This window comes from Acanthochromis polyacanthus, chromosome 3, assembly GCF_021347895.1.
Source record: "Acanthochromis polyacanthus isolate Apoly-LR-REF ecotype Palm Island chromosome 3, KAUST_Apoly_ChrSc, whole genome shotgun sequence".
In the NCBI taxonomy this organism is placed as follows: domain Eukaryota; kingdom Metazoa; phylum Chordata; class Actinopteri; family Pomacentridae; genus Acanthochromis; species Acanthochromis polyacanthus.
In genome coordinates this window covers 1,089,122-1,109,397 of record NC_067115.1, presented here as the reverse complement: position 1 = coordinate 1,109,397, position 20,276 = coordinate 1,089,122, and the positions used below count along the sequence as shown (strand labels likewise).

Below are 20,276 nucleotides of genomic sequence, written 5' to 3'. Positions count from 1 at the left end.
CACATAGAGCACAAAAAACAATATATGCTCATATGAGCCCTTGCATTTGTTAGGTTGTCATGTACATTTTATAAGGGCATAACTTTAGCGCTATATTTGTCAGCGTAATTTCCATTATTAATAATACTGTAGTGTCTTGGCTTTAATATTGAAATAAGTTAGATTAGTCACCATAAATAATAATATTGTACGGTCTTGTATTTATTAATTACATTAGTATAACTGTGTATAGTAAACATATAAAAGTGCTCGTGACTTCCGTACACGTAATGTTTATATCTGCTTCTGTTTGTCACCTGAGAGCTAACAGACTAACAGCTAACAGGCTGCTGACCGGTCACCGGGGATCTGAGCCGGTTCACACCGGGACAACGACGCGGTGTCAGCGGACCCTGATACCGCTGGTGGCCCTCCCCTCTCCCCGCTCCGTGTCTGTCTGGTTTATTCCGTCCGTGAGTTGTGAGACTGCCGCTTATCTCTGCGACTTTTGCCCCCTTTATACCGCCGCTCGCCCGTTAGCCCGCCAGCTAACCAGCTGCCATAAAGACGCTCCGCTCGCTGTGAAGCTAACTGACCGGGACCGTAGGCACCGCAGCGGGATGTGCCATGGCATCGGTCCGGGTGGCTGTGCGGGTCCGGCCCATGAACAGGCGGTGAGTTGCGGACAATGACGCGGTGTTTTGACGATTAACGTCTTGTTTTAACGACTTTAATGTGATTGTGTGACGCTAACGGCTCAGACAGATGTGTGCTAGCCGCTGGGAGTGAATGAAGTCCACAGCAGCGGGGTAACGACTGCTCCCCGCGGCTCCACGGGGCTGAGAGGGACTCTTAGCACACCTGCAAGTCTCTGTCTCGGTGGGTTTGTGGTCTTCATGGCTGGTGAGCAACAACAGCAGGTGTTTTAAACACAGGCTGTCCTCACCTGGATGAGCCCGAGACTGCAGAGATTACAGCAGACTAACTAACTAGCTACCTAACTAGTAGGCTAACCAACTAGTAGGCTAACCAACTGGGCTAACCCATCACAGCAGTCCCGTCCAGGGGCAGAGCTCAGGCTGATCTGTGGAGACTGCAGCTCATCTGTAGCAGAGCATCCAGGATGTTTATTCAACTCTGTGATCCTGGTTTTTGATCAGCTGGTTTCTGGCCCAGATAACATGGTGAACACATGTTTACTGCTAAGGAGAGAGCAGACACCAGCAAAATAAAGTGAAGTATGTACAGCTTTGGGTAGGGAAACTTTGTAAACTGTGAGTCATTAGTTTACGAGTTCTATTTCTGGTGGAATAAACCTTTAAAACTGCAGGAACTTGGACAGAAAGTAGTAGTTTGGGTGGAATATACATTTAAACAATAAGTTGTGCACGTTTGCATTCATTCAGTGACGTAGAACCCAGTAACTGAGCAAACAGAATATATTTTCACTGATTCTGTTGCGACTGAAAGGTGTTCTATGACTGTCATTGAACAGTATGGAGACAGAATATAAATACATGTTTTTCTGTGTGTGGAAACGTTTTTATCAGTTAAGATGGAAATGATTCGTCCTTGGATGCCGAGTCTTCACAGGGATGAAACCTGTTTGAAGGTTCTGTAAATTCAGATTGAGGACGTTCATCGTTTAGGTTCAGATGTGGTTTCAGGATGTGTTTGGGGTTAAAGTGTGATCCAGGATCCGTCTGTCCAGAAGGATGAGCTCTGCGTCAGTCAGACGGAAAACTGAAAACATTCATTCCTGATGTTTCACAGGGAGAAGGACCTCACTGCAAAAACCATCATCAAGATGGAAGGAACCAAGACCTCCATCACCAACCTCAAGGTACTTCTGTCTGTTATTATTTCCTCAGGCTGTGTTCTCCAGGTGTCCTCTAGGTGTGTTGGAGGTGTTCTGGTGGATCAGTTGGTTGACCCATGTCTTTTCTTTAACTGGTCCGACCTGATGCAGACTGTCTGACATGTTTAACCCTTACTGAGCGTTTACTGGTAATCCACTCCAAACTAACTGACATGTCAAACAAGTTGTTAGAGGTCCATGGACTAGTACTAGTTGTAGAAGTATGAGGACTAGGTAGAAAGGTCTGAAGTCTAGTTATAGGATTCCGAGGATTAGTTGTAGACGGTTGGAACTAGTTGTAGACATCTGGTGACTAGTTGTAGAGTTGTGAGGATTAGTCATAAAGTTCAAAACTAATTGTAGGACATCCCAAGATTAGCTGTAGAGGATAAGGACTTGTTGAGGTTTTTCCCAGCTGTAGACGAGTGAGGGCTAGTTTTAGAAGTTTAAAAATAGTTTACTGAGGTCTGAGGACTAGTTGTAGAGGTGTAAGAACTAGTTTTAGAGGTTTAGAACTGGCTGTAGAGGTGTGAGGACTAGTTGTAGATGTCTAAAGCTAGTTGCAGAGTTCTGGAAATAGTCGTAGCGATCTGAAACTAATTTTAGAGGACAGGAACTACTTGTTAATGTTTTAACTAGAAGTAGACGTGTGAGGACTACTTGTTGAGGTCCGGGGACTAGTCGTAGAGGTTTAGAACTAGCTGTAGAGGTCTGGAACTAGATTTATTTGAGTTCACCTCCATTGATCAGCCTGCAATATTCCTTTCACACTGAATCTGCACTCACCTCCAAGAACAATATGTAGTCACTTTATCAGTATGTGCAATTTAAAGCTCCTGTTTTTCTATAATTGCAGTTTTTTCCCCATTGAATTTTATTGTATTTTATTCTATATTTTTTTCTTTATTGTATATATTTTTCTAAGCACCAAATGGGACAGCGCTCCCAGTTTCATTGTATACTCGTTATACAATGACAGTAAAGGTCTTTCTATTCTATTCTATTCTGTACTATTGTATATTTATCAGCCTCATCTTAAGTTTAATTAAATCCTGTGTTCTGATTGGTTTCAGCTCCCCGACGGCGTCGCAGGAGACGTGATGAGGGATCGAACCAAAACCTTCACGTATGACTTCTCCTACGACTCGACGGACTGTAAGAGCTCTGCCTTCGTCTCTCAGGAGAAGGTAAGAGAGTCACCGGTGGGCTCGTCGTCTGGTGGGAGGAGCCTCAGATTGTTGGCGTTTAGTCGGATGTGACTCCTTGTCGGGACGATACCGACTCTGTTCTTCTGATGTGAAGTTTCTGATCAGCGTAACAGAAATAAAACTTCCATCTTCCTGTTTTCCTCACAGGTTTTCAAAGATCTGGGCTCTGACGTGCTGAAGGCGGCCTTCGAGGGCTACAACGCCTGCGTGTTTGCCTACGGTCAGACCGGCTCAGGGAAGTCCTACACCATGATGGGAACCCCGGTGAGACGCTCTGTGGTGCTGTAGACTCTTATTTTTGGTGGTTTTGTGACTTTTTGTGGTGATTTCGAGTCCTGTTTTGATTCTTATTTTGGTTTTGCAGCTATTTTTTTTTACCACTTGTGAAAATTTTGAGTCATATTTGGGTGAATTTGTATGTTGTGGTTTTTGAGTCCTATTTTGAAAATTTACAGTCTTTTTTGGGCTTTTTGAGTCTTTTTGTGATGATTTGGGTCTTCTTGCTGGTAATTTTGACAGTTTTTTTTTTACATTTTTGTGGTGATTTTGAGTCCTATTTTATGGATTTGGCATCTTTTTATGGCAATTTTGAGTCTTTGCAATTTTCCATCTTTTTGTGACAATTTGGACCCATCCTGTGGTGATTTTGAGTCTTTGTGGATATATTAAGATTTTTGTGGCAATTTTGAAACTTTCTGTGGTGATTGAGTCTTATTTTTTAGTTATTTTGCATCTGTTAATGGCTATTTTGAGTCGTATGGTTGGCCTTTGAGTTCTTTTGTAGTGATTTTGGGTCCTTTCTGTGGGAATTTTGAACTTTCTGTGGAGGTTTTGAGTCTTTTTGTGGTGATTTTGGGCCTCTTATTTGTAGGGATTTTTGCATCGTTTATGGGTGATTTGAGTCTCTTTTTGCCTTTGAGTCTTATTTTGGCAATGTTTGAATCTTTCCATGGGGATTTTCAGTCTTTTCGTGGCAATTTTGAGTCTTCCCCAGTGATTTTGATGCTTTTGTGATATTCTTGAGTCTTTCTCTGGATATTTTGAGTGTTTTTGTGGAGATTTTGAATCTTTTTGTGGATACTTTGAAATTTTTTTGTGGAGATTTTGGGTGTTTTCAGTTGTGATTTTTGATTGTTTCTGTGGAGATTTGAGTCTTTCTGGACAGTGACGTAGACTCCAGTCAGACATGTAACTTTGACCCAGAGAACTGAGTGTGATCGGATTATTGATCAGCTGCAACTGTCGGTGACGGTTCGACTAATCTGTGTGTTTTCAGATAACGGTTCACAGATAATGAGTCCAAGTTCCCCTCTAAAGGCCGGAAAGTCCTTGGGTAGCGTCTCATGCCAGTTTCCATGTTAGTAATCGACAAAACAACATGTTGGTGGACTGAAGTCAAAATCAACCAATCGATCAGCCGCAGGAAAAACAAATCGACACGTAGACGAAGTAAATGTTCAGAGCTATGAGTCACTTCAGCTCAATGAATCATAAATAAATTAAACTACTAACCTGTTTTCTACTGACGGGGATTTATGGTGATTGTGTGTTTTGTGTTGATTTTGTATGTTTTTGTGGTAGTTTTACATCTATTTGTTGTGATTTTGTGTGTCTTTGGTCATTTTGTGGATTTTTTGTAATGGTTTTGTTGTTTTTTTTTTAGAGTATTTTACTCTTAGTTGTTATTTTGTGTGTCTTTGTGATGATTCTGTGTGTCTTTTTGGAGGTTTGTGTTTTTTGGTGTTTTTTGTCTTTATTGTGAGTTTTTACGGTTCATGGTGATTTTGCGTGTTTTTGTGTGTTTGTGGTGATGTTGTGGGTCTTTTTTGTGGTGATTCTGTCTCATTGTGGAGGTTTGTGTCTTTTTTTATGGTGAGTTTACTCTTAATTGTGAGTTCTACATATTTTGTGGTGATTCTGTGGCTCTTTTTGGAGGTTTTGTTGTGTCTTTGTGGTGGTTTTGTATCGCACACATCAGGACTTTGAATGTTGAGTCGACTCTTCATCAGATTATCACCAGTCATACTTTTTCTTCCCATCACAAAAGCACTTTAAACCTGCGTGGCAGCTGACTGTTTGGGTGTAAAGCATTAAAATCTAGATGTTGTTTGTCCAGTTCTGAGATTACACTGTTTCCTTTGCTTTACCTGCCAACAGTCCAGATGTTGTTGTTGTTGATTTTGTTGTTCCTTACTGAAGGCAGGTTGTTGTGTTGTTGTTTCAGGGGCGATGCCGGTCTATCCCGAGGATCTTGTGAAGGTCTGTTCAGTCCGGATCTCTGACGCCACACGATGGGACGAAGCTTCATTTCGCACAGAAGTCAGGTGAGAACGATTTAATGTTGGAGCTGTGAGAGTTTGAGTGAAAATAAAACCCTGAACCATCTGTTGAACAGCCCATAATAGTCCTGCTGTGAACACACTGATGTGGAGGAGTTGTGGGTCACAAACGTAAACCTGAAGACCTGATTGTTCTGGTTTGTGTTGGCAGCTACCTGGAGATCTACAACGAGAGAGTGAGAGACCTTCTGAGGAGGAAGTCCACGCAGACCTACAACCTGAGAGTCCGGGAGCATCCGAAGGACGGACCCTATGTAGAAGGTAGAGAGCAAAGCTAGATGTTGGTTTAGGAGGTCCTTTATTCACACTAAAGGTTTGATGTTGTTTTCTGGCCCCTGATTTATCCATTTGAATCTCTTTGACTTCTTCTTCGTCGTCTTCTTGTTCTCAGTCATCTTCTATTTCTTCATCTTCTTTGTCGTTTTCTTCCTCTTCTTTGTCTTCGTTGTCTTCTTTACCATTTTCTTGCTCTTCTTCATCTTTTTTTTCGTCCGTTTCTAATTTGTCCTCTTCTTTCTCTGTCTTCTTCTTCCTCATCTTCTTCTAGGTGTTTTTTTGTTTTCTTCTTCATCTTCTTCTTGTCTTCATCTTCTTCCTCGTGTTCTTCTTTTTGCTCTTCTTTATATTTTCTTCTTCGTGATCTTGTTTCGTCTCATCTTCTTCTCTTTGTCTTCTTTGCTGGGCCACCCTTGCTGCTCGGTTTTTGGTTTTGTTTTTCTTTCAACTATATTTTTTGGAGTGATTTCCGCCTCGGTTCAGGTTCCCTGCTGTGTTTTAGGTCTTGTTCACATGCTTCCTGCTGCCCTCAGATCTGTCCAAACACCTGGTGCAGAACTACAGCGACGTGGAGGAGCTGATGGAGGCCGGAAACATCAACCGAACCACCGCAGCACCGGCATGAACGACGTCAGCAGCCGCTCCCACGCCATCTTCACCATCAACTTCACTCAGGTCGGCCGCAGAGCTTCAACAACTCCTCACCTGGTTCATTGTTATTACTGAATGTATCTAAATGATAATATCTAAAGATGTATTTTAGACCTCCTTCAGTAGAACATCTCAGATTAAAGGTTCTGATGTTTTCTTGTTTTGTCTGCTAGTAAAGTGAAAATCTTGGTTTGAGGCGTTGATTGGACATTTGGACACTCCTTAAATTCATTCATTTAACCTTTATTTAAAGTTGGACTCATTTTTCCTCACTGTGGGTTCGTTTTTCACGTGTTTTTAGCTTTCTGAGAGTTAATTAAACTGATCATTAGCTTGACTGATGTTAAACTTATCTCCTTCCAGGCGAAGTTCGATGCTGAGATGCCGAGTGAAACGGTCAGTAAGATCCACCTGGTGGACCTGGCCGGCAGCGAGCGAGCGACGCCACCGGAGCCACCGGCGTCCGGCTGAAGGAGGGAGGAAACATCAACAAGTCTCTGGTCACTCTGGGAAAACGTCATCTCGGTCTGGGTTCAGAAACATTGATGAGTTATCGGTTCAGCTCCTGTTGTTTTTGTGGGTTTGATCCCGACTCTTCCTCTTTCAGCGACATGACGCAGGACGGCGTGAACACCAACCTGAAGAAGAAGTCGGTGTTCTCCCCTACAGAGACTCGGTGCTGACGTGGCTGCTGAAGGACAGTCTGGGTGGAAACTCGAGACCATCATGATCGCCAGTGAGCCCACGCCCCGCTGTGATCCGGTCATCGATGTGCGTGGAGTCGGTTTATAATCGTCTCTCTCGTTTCAGCCGTCTCCCGCTGATGTGAACTACGGCGAGACGCTTCAGCACTCTGCGCTACGCCAACCGAGCCAAGAACATCATCAACAAGCCCACCATCAACGAGGACGCCAACGTCAGGCTGATCAGGGAACTGCGGGCAGAGATCGCCCGGCTGAAGGCTCTGCTGGTTCAGGGCAACCAGTTAACCTGACGAGGAAGAAGCAGTAGAAGTCAAGAAAACAGCTTTACAGTGGTCTAAAATGAATGTTACTGTGTTACCTTTCAACAAACAACAGTTGAATCATGTAGAGCAGGTAGTCCTCTGAACCCTGGTTTGATTGATGTCTTGTTGTGCTTTTTTGTCAGATCGCTCTGCTGGATTCGCCCACAGCTCTGAGTATGGAGGAGAAGCTGCACCAGAATGAAGCCAGAGTGAGTCCATCGTCCTTCATTAAAGCATCTAAATGTGCTGAAAAGGTTTAGAAAGTCAGAACAAAACACCAAACTAGACTTACATTTATTTATTGGAAGGTTTGTGTTTGTAGGTCCGGAGCTGGACTAAAGAGTGGACCAACAAATGGAACGAGACTCAGAACATCTGAAGTACCCTCATCAGTGTCATCCATTCAGCCTCCTCACTTTTGTCTGATCTTCCGACTCTCTGCTCTGTGAAGCTGAAGTGTGAAAACGTTTTGCAGGAGGAGACTTTGGCTCTGAGGAAGGAGGGGATCGGCGTGGTGTTGGACTCTGAGCTGCCTCACCTCATCGGCATCGACGATGACCGCTCAGCACCGGCATCATCCTGTACCACCTAAAGGTCCGACTGAGCCTCTGTGAACACCTAGACCTCTGTGAACACGGAGACCTCTGTGAACTTCCAGTTCTGGGTCCTACCAATGAGTCCACATCAACATTTGTCTAAACATCTAAAAATTGGAACCTTGTCAAACTCACACATCAGATTCTTCAGATGTCAAAGTTTTCCCATTTTTTTCAACTTCATGGGTAAATAATCAAACGTTTGTCCTCTTCTGGAGCATTTCAAATTGTTTGCATCTGCTGGAACAACTTTCTTCTGAGTCCAGAACAACTGGAAACTGGTCCAACATGATCCAAAGTACGTTGAAAATTCATGTGAAATCTCTGGAAGTTGTTTAAAATTACTCAGTTTGTCTCCAAATGGTTTAAAATGACTGAAAAATGGTCCAAAAGACTCAAAAATAGTCCAAAATAACTTCAGATATGTCCAGATACATCCAAATGGGACTCATATTGGTATTCTGTGTAAATATGTAAGAACTGGACCTTGTCTGGTCTTTAACACCTCAGAGTCTACTGATGTTAGAGCCTCAACAGTCGGAGAAATGAGAAGATGCCGCAGCATGTTTCCTGAGTCCTGTCTGATCTAAATCCTTGGTTCAGTTGATATTTACCAAAGAAGGGTGAATGTTTCGATGATAATATGTTGGTGTTTCTCCTCAGGAGGGTCGGACCTACGTGGGCCGAGGAGACGCCTCCACAGAGCAGGACATCAGTGAGTCCGCCCATCAGTCTGTTTGTCTTTATTTTGTCTCTGTGTGGGGTTTTGTGTCAATTTGTGATTGTTTTGTGTGACTTTGTGTGTTTGGTTGGTCTGTTGTGTCTCTTTATGGTGGTTTTGTGTCTCTTTTTGTTTTTTTCCTGTCTTTTTGTGGTAGTTTTGTGCCTCTTTGTGTTTTTTTTTTTTATCGTCTTTTGTTGTGTTTCTAAACTGTTGATCCAAAGCGGTGTTGCCTGATGCAGTGTTTGCATCCTGACAGTCTCCCTGTGTCTGTTGTTATCATTCTCCTGCAGTTCTTCACGGTTTGGACCTGGAGAGTGAACACTGCATGTTGAGAACCAGAATGGGAAGGTGACTCTGGTACCGCTGGGTGGAGCTCAGTGTTCGGTGAACGGAGTCCAGGTGACGGAGCCGTCGCAGCTCAACCAAGGTGACTATTGTCTGTGTGCTCGTTAATACTCTTAGCGTCTTCATGTTTGCTGCATGACACCAAAAAAAGACACTAATTTGTCTTTAAACTCCTCAACCATGCAGAAGGAGTTCAAACTTGTCCACAGAGACAGAAAATTGTTCACAGTGACTCATAAATGATCCAGAAGGACTCAAAATATGTCCAAAAGGACCACAAATGACTCTCATATTATCCGAAATGGTTCAAAATGTGTCCACAGTGACAAATGAATTGTCCAAAATGACTTAAACTTTTGTAAGAGTTTTAAACTCGTCCACAAATTAGAAAATTGGCCAAAATAACATTCAAAAAAGTGACAAATTTTCCAAAATTGCTCAAAAATGTGTCTGTGATGATAAAAATTTATCCAAAATGACTCAAGACTTGTCTTAAATGATCCAAAACCTGTCCATAATGATCCAAAATGACTCAAACCATGTGCAGAACAAGTTAAAAGTTGTTGAAAAAGACCTAGAAACATTTAAAATGACAACAACATATATATTAACATTAAAAATGGTCCAGAAAGCTTCATTTGTGTTGACTTTTGCGTCGCCTCCAGGTGCCGTTATTCTGCTCGGTAGGACCAACATGTTTCGCTTCAACCACCCGAAGGAGGCGGCCAAGCTGAGGGAGAAACGGAAAGTGAGTCCATCCGTCTGGTTGTGGGTGTCCTGAAGGTGTCCGTCTGGTTGTGGGTGTCCTGAAGGTGTCCATCTGGTTGTGGGTGTCCTGAAGGTGTCCGTCTGGTTGTGGGTGTCCTGAAGGTGTCCGTCTGGTTGTGGGTGTCCTGAAGGTGTCCGTCTGGTTGTGGGTGTCCTCAAGGTGTCCGTCTGGTTGTGGGTGTCCTCAAGGTGTCCGTCTGGTTGTGGGTGTCCTGAAGGTGTCCGTCTGGTTGTGGGTGTCCTCAAGGTGTCCGTCTGGTTGTGGGTGTCCTGAAGGTGTCCGACTGGTTGTGGGTGTCCTCAAGGTGTCCGTTCTGGTTGTGGGTGTCCTCAAGGTGTCCGTCTGGTTGTGGGTGTCCTGAAGGTGTCCGTCTGGTTGTGGGTGTCCTGAAGGTGTCCGTCTGGTTGTGGGTGTCCTGAAGGTGTCCGTCTGGTTGTGGGTGTCCTGAAGGTGTCCGTCTGGTTGTGGGTGTCCTGAAGGTGTCCGTCTGGTTGTGGGTGTCCTCAAGGTGTCCGTCTGGTTGTGGGTGTCCTGAAGGTGTCCGTCTGGTTGTGGGTGTCCTCAAGGTGTCCGTCTGGTTGTGGGTGTCCTCAAGGTGTCCGTCTGGTTGTGGGTGTCCTCAAGGTGTCCGTCTGGTTGTGGGTGTCCTCAAGGTGTCCGTCTGGTTGTGGGTGTCCTCAAGGTGTCCGTCTGGTTGTGGGTGTCCTCAAGGTGTCCGTCTGGTTGTGGGTGTCCTCAAGGTGTCCGTCTGGTTGTTTGTGTCCTCAAGGTGTCCGTCTGGTTGTGGGTGTCCTCAAGGTGTCCGTCTGGTTGTGGGTGTCCTCAAGGTGTCCGTCTGGTTGTGGGTGTCCTGAAGGTGTCCGTCTGGTTGTGGGTGTCCTGAAGGTGTCCGTCTGGTTGTGGGTGTCCTCAAGGTGTCCGTCTGGTTGTGGGTGTCCTCAAGGTGTCCGTCTGGTTGTGGGTGTCCTCAAGGTGTCCGTCTGGTTGTGGGTGTCCTCAAGGTGTCCGTCTGGTTGTGGGTGTCCTCAAGGTGTCCGTCTGGTTGTGGGTGTCCTCAAGGTGTCCGTCTGGTTGTGGGTGTCCTCAAGGTGTCCGTCTGGTTGTTTGTGTCCTCAAGGTGTCCGTCTGGTTGTGGGTGTCCTCAAGGTGTCCGTCTGGTTGTGGGTGTCCTCAAGGTGTCCGTCTGGTTGTGGGTGTCCTCAAGGTGTCCGTCTGGTTGTTTGTGTCCTCAAGGTGTCCGTCTGGTTGTGGGTGTCCTCAAGGTGTCCGTCTGGTTGTGGGTGTCCTCAAGGTGTCCGTCTGGTTGTGGGTGTCCTGAAGGTGTCCGTCTGGTTGTGGGTGTCCTGAAGGTGTCCGTCTGGTTGTGGGTGTCCTCAAGGTGTCCGTCTGGTTGTGGGTGTCCTGAAGGTGTCTGTCTGGTTGTGGGTGTCCTGAAGGTGTCCGTCTGGTTGTGGGTGTCCTGAAGGTGTCCGTCTGGTTGTGGGTGTCCTCAAGGTGTCCGTCTGGTTGTGGGTGTCCTCAAGGTGTCCGTCTGGTTGTGGGTGTCCTGAAGGTGTCCGTCTGGTTGTGGGTGTCCTGAAGGTGTCCGTCTGGTTGTGGGTGTCCTGAAGGTGTCCGTCTGGTTGTGGGTGTCCTGAAGGTGTCCGTCTGGTTGTGGGTGTCCTGAAGGTGTTGGTCGGTTTGTGAACTGGTTGTGTTTTTGTGTTTCCTCCTCAGAGCGGCCTACTCTCCACCTTCAGCCTGTCCATGACCGATCTCTCCAAGTCCTGTGAGAACCTGTCCACCGTGATGCTCTACAACCCAGGGTGAGTCCTCAAACGCACCACGAACCACCTGCATGTGGTGATCGGCTGCATTTTCCCTCTGCATCAGACTGAACACTGAAATGTCCCACAGACAGTGAATCTGCCTGTTAGATCACAACTGGGAAGTTCAAAGTTCCTCAGGAGGCTCTGAAAAACTGCCGTGCAGATCTCCATGCTGATTGGTTCACTTTCTGAAAACTAAAACCTTTTGGCGGGTTATAAAATTTATTATCCAGAAGCTGAAAACACAGAAACATCAGATTTTCTTCTTTCAACAGTCCTCAAATGCATCATGTGTGACGTTCAGTTCTGTCAAAAACACCAGCCGAGTCCACACGATGCGTTCAAGGACCACCAAGAAACTGAAAATCTCATGATTCCTCTAAAGGTGTCTTTATCCAAAATACCAAAGACCTGTCAAAAATTATTTAATAAACGCGTCCAAAATGACTAAAATCATCCAACATTACTTTTATATATCTATATCTATAAAGTTATGTATTTTTTTCAAAACAAATTAAAATTTGTTGAAAATGAAGCATAAATTGTCAAAATGATTCACAGTTGTCCAAAATGACTCGTGTGACAATTTTTCTTCCTAAAACGACTCAGGATTCATGCTTTTTTCAAATGGTCCAAAATGACTCAACATGTGTCTAAAGTTATTCAAAAAAAAGCATCCAACAAAACTTATAAATGGTACTTATACTTAGAAAATGTTTGCCTTGAATCCGATTTTGATCCAAACTATTTACAAAATTTTGTCCAAAACAAGTTAAACGTGTCCAGAATGATTGAAGTAGTTCAGAATTATTCCAAAAAGCATCTGTCCTGCTCAGATATACAGAGTTATGTGGTGTTTACTGAACACATTCCTGCTCCCCAGAGGATGAACCTTCTCCATGTCAGACTCTCTGAGGGTGTGTCTGCTGTGTTGAAGGTTCTCCAGAGGATGAACTGTGCTCTGAGCTTTAGACAGTTCTGGTGTGTTTTGTTGGTGAACAGCCTCCTTCCTGTTATGTGGGATAAACTTTAACTATTTCCTGTCCTGTCGACAGTCTCTTCACTGAGAAGGGCCCCGTCTTCCTCAGGTAGACTCACTTCCTGTCCTACCTGTCCCGTTCTGACCCAAAGACGTGTCCAGTCTCACCTGAAACCCCATTTCCTGTTTAGTTCCTCATCAGTTTGCTGCTTCTGTTTTCTGACTGACAGTAGAAGAAGACATTTCATTTACAGCCGCTACTTCCTGTTTACCCCCCACCTCACTGTGTGTGTCTGTTGTGTTACTGTGTGTATATTTTCTCTGTAATAAATTAACTGGTGTGTGTTTGTGTATGTTTTCCCTTTAACAAATCAGCTGATGTGTGTGTTTGTGTTTCCAGGTTGGAGTTTGAGAGGCAGCAGAGGGAGGAGTTGGAGAAACTGGAGCTGAAAAGGTACCAGGAGTCAAAATGTAGCTCAACTCTGAAATCACACAACACACTTTTACTAAACACAACAAGAAGTGGATCTCAAGTGTCATTTCAGATTATGTTGCTGTACAGGCTCGGATTTTGTGTATTTATTTGTTATTTTGGTTCTAAAGCTAAATTTTGTAAAGTATTTACCAGAATTTTAAGAATTTCCTAAATTTGTCCTAATTTATTTTTACCTTCAAAACAAACAAACATCTCACCTGTATCTGTTAGATCTTTAGACTAAATGTTGATGTGGACTCATTGGTAAGAACCAGAACCTGGAGTTCACAGAGGTCTAGGTGTTCGTAGAGGTCTAGGTGTTCGTAGAGGTCTTGGTGTTCGTAGAGGTCTCGGTGTTCGCAGAGGTCTAGGAGTTCGCAGAGGTCTAGGAGTTCGCAGAGGTCTAGGAGTTCGCAGAGGTCTAGGAGTTCGCAGAGGTCTAGGAGTTCGCAGAGGTCTAGGTGTTCGCAGAGGTCTAGGTGTTGGTGTTCGTTGAGGTCTTGCTGTTGGTGTTCATACAGATCTAGATGTTCGTAGAGGTCTATCAATCAATCAATCTTTATTTATAAAGCCCTTTTCATGCCAGGGAGCAGCTCAAAGTGCTTTACATAAAAACAATACAACAATTAAAAGCACTTAATACAGGAGATATAAAAACAAACACACGCACACACATACAAATACACATAAACACACACACTCACACAAACTCGGGAATTAAGAACACTTGAGGAAACGCTATCTCACACAGTGGGGAAACACCAGAGAATAAGGAACAGAGTAACATGGGAAAAAAAAAGGATATAGGATATATATATCTAGATGTTCATAGAGATCTAGATGTTGGTGTTCGTAGAGGTCTAGATGTTCTTAGGGGTCTAGATGTTCATAGAGATCTAGATGTTGGTGTTCGTAGAGGTCTAGATGTTCTTAGGGGTCTAGATGTTCATAGAGATCTAGATGTTGGTGTTCGTAGAGGTCTAGATGTTCTTAGGGGTCTAGATGTTGGTGTTCGTAGAGATCTAGATGTTGGTGTTCGTAGAGGTCTAGATGTTCGTAGAGGTCTAGATGTTCGTAGAGGTCTAGATGTTGGTGTTCGTAGAGGTCTAGATGTTGGTGTTCGTAGAGGTCTAGATGTTGGTGTTCGTAGAGGTCTAGATGTTGGTGTTTGTAGAGGTCTAGATGTTGGTGTTCGTAGAGGTCTAGATGTTCATAGATATCTAGATGTTGGTGTTCGTAGAGGTCTAGATGTTTGTAGAGGTCTAGATGTTGGTGTTCGTAGAGGTCTAGATGTTGGTGTTCGTAGAGGTCTAGATGTTGGTGTTCATGGGTTGGTTGTACCATGTGACCTGTTTTTTTCTGCAGGAGGCTGATTACGGAGATGGAGGCGAAGCAGCAGAGTGAGAAGGCTGAGCTGGAGCGCCTCCAGCAGGAGGTAGAGAGTCAACGCAAGGAGTCTGAGGAGGTGCAGCAGCGCATCCTCCATCAGGAGGAGAGCCTCCGCCGCCGCAGCCAGGACATCGAGAGCCGCCTGCGGGACTTCCTGGCCGAGAAGGAGCGCTTCGAGGAGGAGAGGCGCTCTGAGATCCAGGGCGTGGACCTCCAGCTCAGAGGGCGACGGAAACGGCAGCAGGAGGGCGAAGCAAAGGAGGATGAGGAGCAGCGGCGGCAGCAGGAGGCCGCGGAGCAGACGGAGATCTACCGCGAGCTGGAGAGACTGAAGAAGGAGCGTGAGGAGCAGAAGATTCGTCTGGAGGCCGAACGGCGGCGACTGGAGGAGCAGGAACGGGAGCAGCTCAGCCTGGTGGGGAGGCTGGAGGAGCAGCTGAGGGACAAGCACGAGGCAGCCGCCGTCCTGCTGACCCGGGAGGATGCCCGCCGTCTGGAGGAGGAGCGGCGAGCGCTGGCCGAGATCAGAGAGGCGCTCCTCCGGGCCAAAGAGACTGCAGAGCGGCCAGACGTGGAAGACGCCGGCGAGGAGGCGAGATCCGCCCAGACTCGATACACGGACTTTAAGGCGGCTCAGGTGAAGGAGCTGGGCCAGCGAGAGGAGGAGCTCCGGCAGCAGAGGGAGCGTCTGGAGAAGGAGGTGGCTGCTGAGCGTAACGAGCTGCTGCTTCTCACCCACGGCCTCAAAGAACGGCAGCAGCAGCTGAAAGACGTGCAGGAGAAAGGGGTGCAGGACGCCTCCGCCGTCTGCCAGGAGGAGCAGCTGGTCAAACAGGCCGAACACCGGCTGCAGTTCAAGGAGCGACAGCTGGCCGACCTGGCCGAAGACCTCCTTCCAGCGCTGGCCGAGGAGAAGCAGCGGGCCGTGGAGATGCTGGAGCGCAGCAGCGGAGGCAGCAACGGGAACTGCGACGGCCCACCAGGGCTGGACAACACTCTGTACCAGGTGGAGAAGGAGCTGGAGGACAAGGAGGAGAAGCTGAGCCTCCACTGGCACAGCGCCCAGCAGCTCCAGCAGCTCCAGGAGACCTACGAGTTCACAGCCAACGTGGCGCGACAGGAGGAGAAGGTCCGCCGGAAGGAGAAGGAGATCCTGGAGTCCAAGGATAAGCAGCAGAGGGAGGCGATGGAGCAGGCGGTGGCCCGGCTGGAGAGGAGGCACTCAGCTCTGAGGCGCAGCGTCTCCCTGGAGCCCGACTCCGAGGAGCCGAGACCGAAGAGCTCAGTGTGCAGGAACCAGAGGACTGGGACCGAGCTGGACCAGCAGAGGTCAGAACCGCAGTAACCAGCCATCAGATTTTTAGTGAAACGGTTTAACATGCAAAGTTAAAGTTTAGACTTCAGCCGGTTCATGTTAAGGTAACGTTAGCATTTAAAATGAATGTTAACATTCAAAGCTGAGCTTCAACACGCAAATGTTAGCATTTAAACGTTAGCCATAGCATGTAAACCTCAGGTTAAATCTGGTGGAGAAGACTGTCCATAAAATAAATTCATCTTATTTATTTTATTTTATTTTTTGGTTGTGCTGCTGTTGTGTTTTCTCTTCAGGGTGGAGCGGGAGATCCAGAAACTGCGACAGAGGATCAGCGAAGGAGAAGAAAACAACCGAACTCACTCCATCAGCAACGACGACAAGTCTGGTCACAACAGCTCTCCGGTCAGCCACATCCAGAGCCTCAACACGCTGCTGCCGCTGTCCGACGACAGGTACAGACACGCTGGTAACCTCCTGGTAACCAGATGGTAACTAGTTCACAACGATTTTATCAGCACTCTGAAGCTGTTTAACCTCCTGAACACCAAAACGTGATGAATTTTAGTCATCAAATTCCTCAGATACCTTCAGGAATGGTTTCAGAACTCTCCCACAGTGAAGAAAAATGAAACAGAAGTAAAGACAACCAGAAACTAGTGGGAGTTTAGAAGGTTAGCTTTGGATAAACCGGCTGTCTGTTTGTTCTCACTGGTTTGGTCGTTGTGCTTCTTTTTCACAGGATAAATGCGTACATCGAAGAGGAAGTCCAGAGACGCTTACGGAAGCTGAATCTTCTGAATGGCAGCAGCAACATGGATCTGTCTCTGTCCTGTGAATCGCTCAGAGTAAGAAACTCTCCTACATCCTATGTCATTTTATGTAAAGTGGAGTTTCACTGAGGAGCAGCGGTTTTATGACACCAGCTCTCCTGTGGGATTAAACTTTCCTGCAGGTCGTCTTCCACTATTGATGTTCATATTTTGGCTCTAAAAGTAAAGATGTCAGCAGAAGTCCAGCAGTAATTCCATGTGAGCCTTTCTCTGTGTAGAACTGATATTTAGCTCTTTAACCCTGCAGGAGGAGGAGGAGTTTAGCGACTGTAGCTCTGTTAGGTTAACAGACGAGGTAAGACCAGGATATTTCTTCACAATGAGACTCTCCCTGCTCTCCAACCTGCATGACTCCCCAAATATGGTTTCATTGGTGGTTCCTTTAATTCTATTCTTCTCTACCTGGTTGTGATTTTTCCTGGTTTTCGTTTAATCTGCTCCCCTTTTTCTGTCCAAATCAAGAACAGTTTGCAACTTTTCATCAACCCTCTTAATATTTGAAGATCACCGGTCGTTGTCTTGTTTTTATTGTTTTCAGGATGATGAAAAGCAGCAAAACATGAATCCAAGGAGGCTGAAATATGAGGTAAAACCAGGGTGGTGTTGTGGTTTTAATGTTTAATCACTGGAAAGGTGTGATTGTGGAACAGTTTGACAATCCCAGTGGTTCTGTGTCTCTGCATTTTGTAAGAAGAATGCATGGTCTTAATTACGTTATAGAAATCTGAGCATGATTCGTCTAACAGCATTAATTTAAAGGAAAGGAAGAATGAATTTCATGCACTTTGTTTTTAATTCCAGTCTCTCCAGTTTGGTCTCACTGGTTTTGTTTTTTGTGGTGTGAAACAAAAGTTGAGATTGCCTGATGGAGACTGACAGGTCTGACTGAATGTTTATTAGTCGTTCAAACTGACTGGCACCATGTCAGAGAAGGTCTGAGGACTAACTGTAGATGTCTGACGGCCGGCTGTAGATGTCTGAGGTCCGGCTGTAGACGTCTGACGGCCGGCTGTAGACGTCTGAGGTCCGGCTGTAGACGTCTGAGGGCCGGCTGTAGACGTCTGAGGTCCGGCTGTAGACATCTGAGGGCCGGCTGTAGACGTCTGAGGACTAGTCTTAAAGATCTGAGGATTTGTTGAAAGGTCTAGATCTAGTTATAAAAGTTTGAAGGCTTGTTGTCGAGGATGGGATCGGGCTGTAGAGGTCTTAGAGCAGGTTTTACAAATCTAAGGACTAGTTGTAGAGGTCTGAAGAGTAGCTGTGGAGGTCTCAAATTAGTTGAGAAAGTCTTACAACTAGCGTTTAGAGATCTGAGGACTGGTTTTAGAAATCTGAGGATTAATTAAAGAGGTCTAGACCTAATTGTAAAGGTTTTGAGGACAGGATCTAGTTGTGGAGGTGTTTACTGAAGTTTCTTGCTCAGACTCCACTTTCACCTAAAAAACAAAAGCATCTGTATTGAATTTAATCAATCTTAACCCTGCCTACATGAAAACCAGGCCCATGATCCTGATATAAGCTCATAGAACGTATGTATGAGCAGAAAAACCTCCTTATGAGGACATATTTCTGCACTAGTGTGGTCATGTGACCTGCGCTACTTTGAATTGCTGACGGTGATCAAGAAAAGGGCGGAGTTATCAGCCAGTCCCCGCCTCCAAGGTTAACTGATGCATGAATAAAGATTTTCTGATCGTGGGTGGTAGTTTTCATGAATTTTATTTTCATGCAGATGCTTTTTTTTTAAAGTCCAGATGGAGTTTGAGCCAAAAACTTTGTCATCAGAAAGAGTATAATCATTTAAACTGCTTTCAAATGATACGTTATCAACGTTTGACTGGAGTTTAAAGTAAAACGTATTTGTGCACTTGTCAACCTAATTTGCATGTCAAAACTCTTTGCACTTAATTTCGAATCACTTTCTACTGACCTGAGCACCTGGTGACTGGAGGAGCTATAATTCTCAGTGGGGTGGATGATGGACTTCAGGTGTAATTCAAAGAGCCTTCACGTCCTTCTTGGTGATGTAGTCATGGACTCCCCCTTGTGCACACAGAGAGCCTGCCAGTCTGGCTTCCTGCCTTCCCCCGAGTCTGAGGCAAACTCTGCTCCTAACGTCCAGGAAAACGTGTTGGAAGAACCACCCAGCAGCTACGTGAAGCTTTACAGAGAAGATAAACTAGAATCCACGCCTGGAACAGATGAGGTTCCTTCCACAGATGGTGACAACAACAAATCCTGGCAAGGAGAAGACAACGTTCCTCTGGGAGAAGATGGCCGAGGTGACGTCAGACATCATCAGTTTCATGTCACTTCAACAAACACCAAAAGATCTCATGAAGATGAGAAGATCTCTGATAGAAGAAGAGATCCTACCTGCTGTGTTCCAGATGATGATAAAAAGGAGGAGGTGCTGGGTGTTGGACAGTCTTATTCTCACTCAGAGGACAAAGTCAAACCTCAAAATTGTGACACAAGGAGAGCAGAAGGTGCAGAATTTTCTTGTGATCAACCATCAGAGTCGCAGAGCTCTGGGAGTGACTGCATCAGTTCCAAGGAGGAGAGGAAAGAGCCAGTTAATGGTCAAACTGAACAAGAGACGGATGCTGAAACTCAGAAAGCGTCGACCAGTCAGAGCTACGTTTTCGGATTCTTTGCCAACAAGCTGTTCGACGCCTACAAAGATGCTGGTCGGCGGCTGCAGGACACACGGGACATCATTCGAAATGTTCACTTAGCTGAAATGAAGGTTGTCCTTTCTCAGTACGTGACCATGGTGTCCAAAGAGCTGCCACTGATTCACCAACTGCAGCTTCAGCCACGACCTGAAATCAGTGCTGAAAACAAAGTCCCTGTGGTGGACCTTCCTGTTCCTCAGAAGTGCAGCGTATCTGTGATCCTGGACGTCTCCGGATGTCCTGAAGGATCCGTGTCCTCAGTCAGAAACACGAGTCCTGAAGTGTTTCATCAGAAGCTGGTCGAGCTGCCGTCTGCTTTATCTCAGCTGCAGACGTCTTCCTCCCAGGAGATGCAGGAATGTTTGGAATCTCTGTTTCCTGAAATGCAAAGCAGCAAGCTTCTGTGTATCTTCTGGCTCAGAACGGCTAACCGTAAACGTCCCGTCCCAAAACCTGGCTGTTTGCTTTTGTCTGAAGAAGATGTAGTGGTGGTTTCAGCTGACACAGATTCTACAAAGACCTTGACTGTATTTCACCATTTTAAACTTCTGGAAATCAAGGAGGTCCAGATCAGTCTGGCTGGACAACATGTTCGCCTAATCGGCTCCACTGAAGACACCGTCTTAGCCGTCTTCACCCACAGCAAAGATCTAACCCAAGAGTTCTGCAAGGCTCTACTCAAGGCTGTGTCTCCTGAAACTGTCCTTGAAGGTCACCCGTTGTTCTCTGATGACCTCATGGCTCTCTCTTTGGATTGGATGTCGAATGTTCCTGACATCATCCTGGACAGCGGCCTTTCTGTCACCTCCAGATTCAAGCGTGTCCTCGCAGATCTGCTCTACATCGTCCACGGCAACATGGAAGCTCCCGGCAAACCATCCCTGGCCAACATTCATCCTCTGCTCTACGCCAGCGTGAAGGTCAACAACGCCCCCCGTGTGCTTCCAGGTGCCATCTTCCAGTTCCTCCTGACGGACACTCACGTCGCTCTTCTCCGGGAGAACGGCGTCTTCCATCCGGTGCCGAGGGGGTCCAGTCTGGTCCCGGC

The 20,276-nt window shown here is 45.9% G+C and overlaps 1 protein-coding gene and 2 long non-coding RNA genes across 6 annotated transcripts in view; all 3 read left to right on the top strand.

Moving 5' to 3' along the window:
* The first annotated feature begins 206 nt into the window (after positions 1-206).
* Positions 207-20,276, top strand: part of kif16ba (kinesin family member 16Ba) — a 25,992-nt gene continuing 5,922 nt past the window's right edge. Inside the window, 29 exon segments of the mRNA XM_051945581.1 lie at positions 207-653; positions 1,753-1,822; positions 2,911-3,024; positions 3,193-3,329; positions 5,270-5,315; positions 5,317-5,369; positions 5,536-5,645; positions 6,194-6,271; positions 6,274-6,335; positions 6,675-6,747; positions 6,750-6,825; positions 6,901-6,968; positions 6,971-7,047; positions 7,122-7,157; positions 7,159-7,296; positions 7,461-7,526; positions 7,640-7,690; positions 7,784-7,874; positions 7,877-7,911; positions 8,577-8,628; positions 8,928-8,963; positions 8,966-9,064; positions 9,648-9,730; positions 11,468-11,556; positions 12,939-12,992; positions 14,379-15,731; positions 16,014-16,172; positions 16,460-16,565; positions 17,089-17,136. Of these exon segments, the coding sequence (XP_051801541.1) occupies positions 607-653; positions 1,753-1,822; positions 2,911-3,024; positions 3,193-3,329; positions 5,270-5,315; positions 5,317-5,369; positions 5,536-5,645; positions 6,194-6,271; positions 6,274-6,335; positions 6,675-6,747; positions 6,750-6,825; positions 6,901-6,968; positions 6,971-7,047; positions 7,122-7,157; positions 7,159-7,296; positions 7,461-7,526; positions 7,640-7,690; positions 7,784-7,874; positions 7,877-7,911; positions 8,577-8,628; positions 8,928-8,963; positions 8,966-9,064; positions 9,648-9,730; positions 11,468-11,556; positions 12,939-12,992; positions 14,379-15,731; positions 16,014-16,172; positions 16,460-16,565; positions 17,089-17,136 (3,507 nt within the window). The 5' untranslated portion in view covers positions 207-606.
* LOC127533160 (uncharacterized) lies at positions 9,762-11,433 on the top strand. 4 transcript variants are annotated; one of them, XR_007940928.1, is made up of 4 exons: positions 9,762-9,881; positions 10,086-10,230; positions 10,579-10,636; positions 11,043-11,154. It is a non-coding gene; the product is annotated as an uncharacterized LOC127533160 (long non-coding RNA). The 4 variants fall into 4 exon arrangements; XR_007940926.1 differs by lacking the exons at positions 10,579-10,636; positions 11,043-11,154 and adding an exon at positions 11,188-11,433; XR_007940925.1 differs by lacking the exon at positions 10,579-10,636.
* On the top strand, positions 13,442-14,372 carry LOC127533159 (uncharacterized). Its single transcript, XR_007940924.1, has 3 exons — positions 13,442-13,889; positions 13,968-14,009; positions 14,190-14,372. It is a non-coding gene; the product is annotated as an uncharacterized LOC127533159 (long non-coding RNA).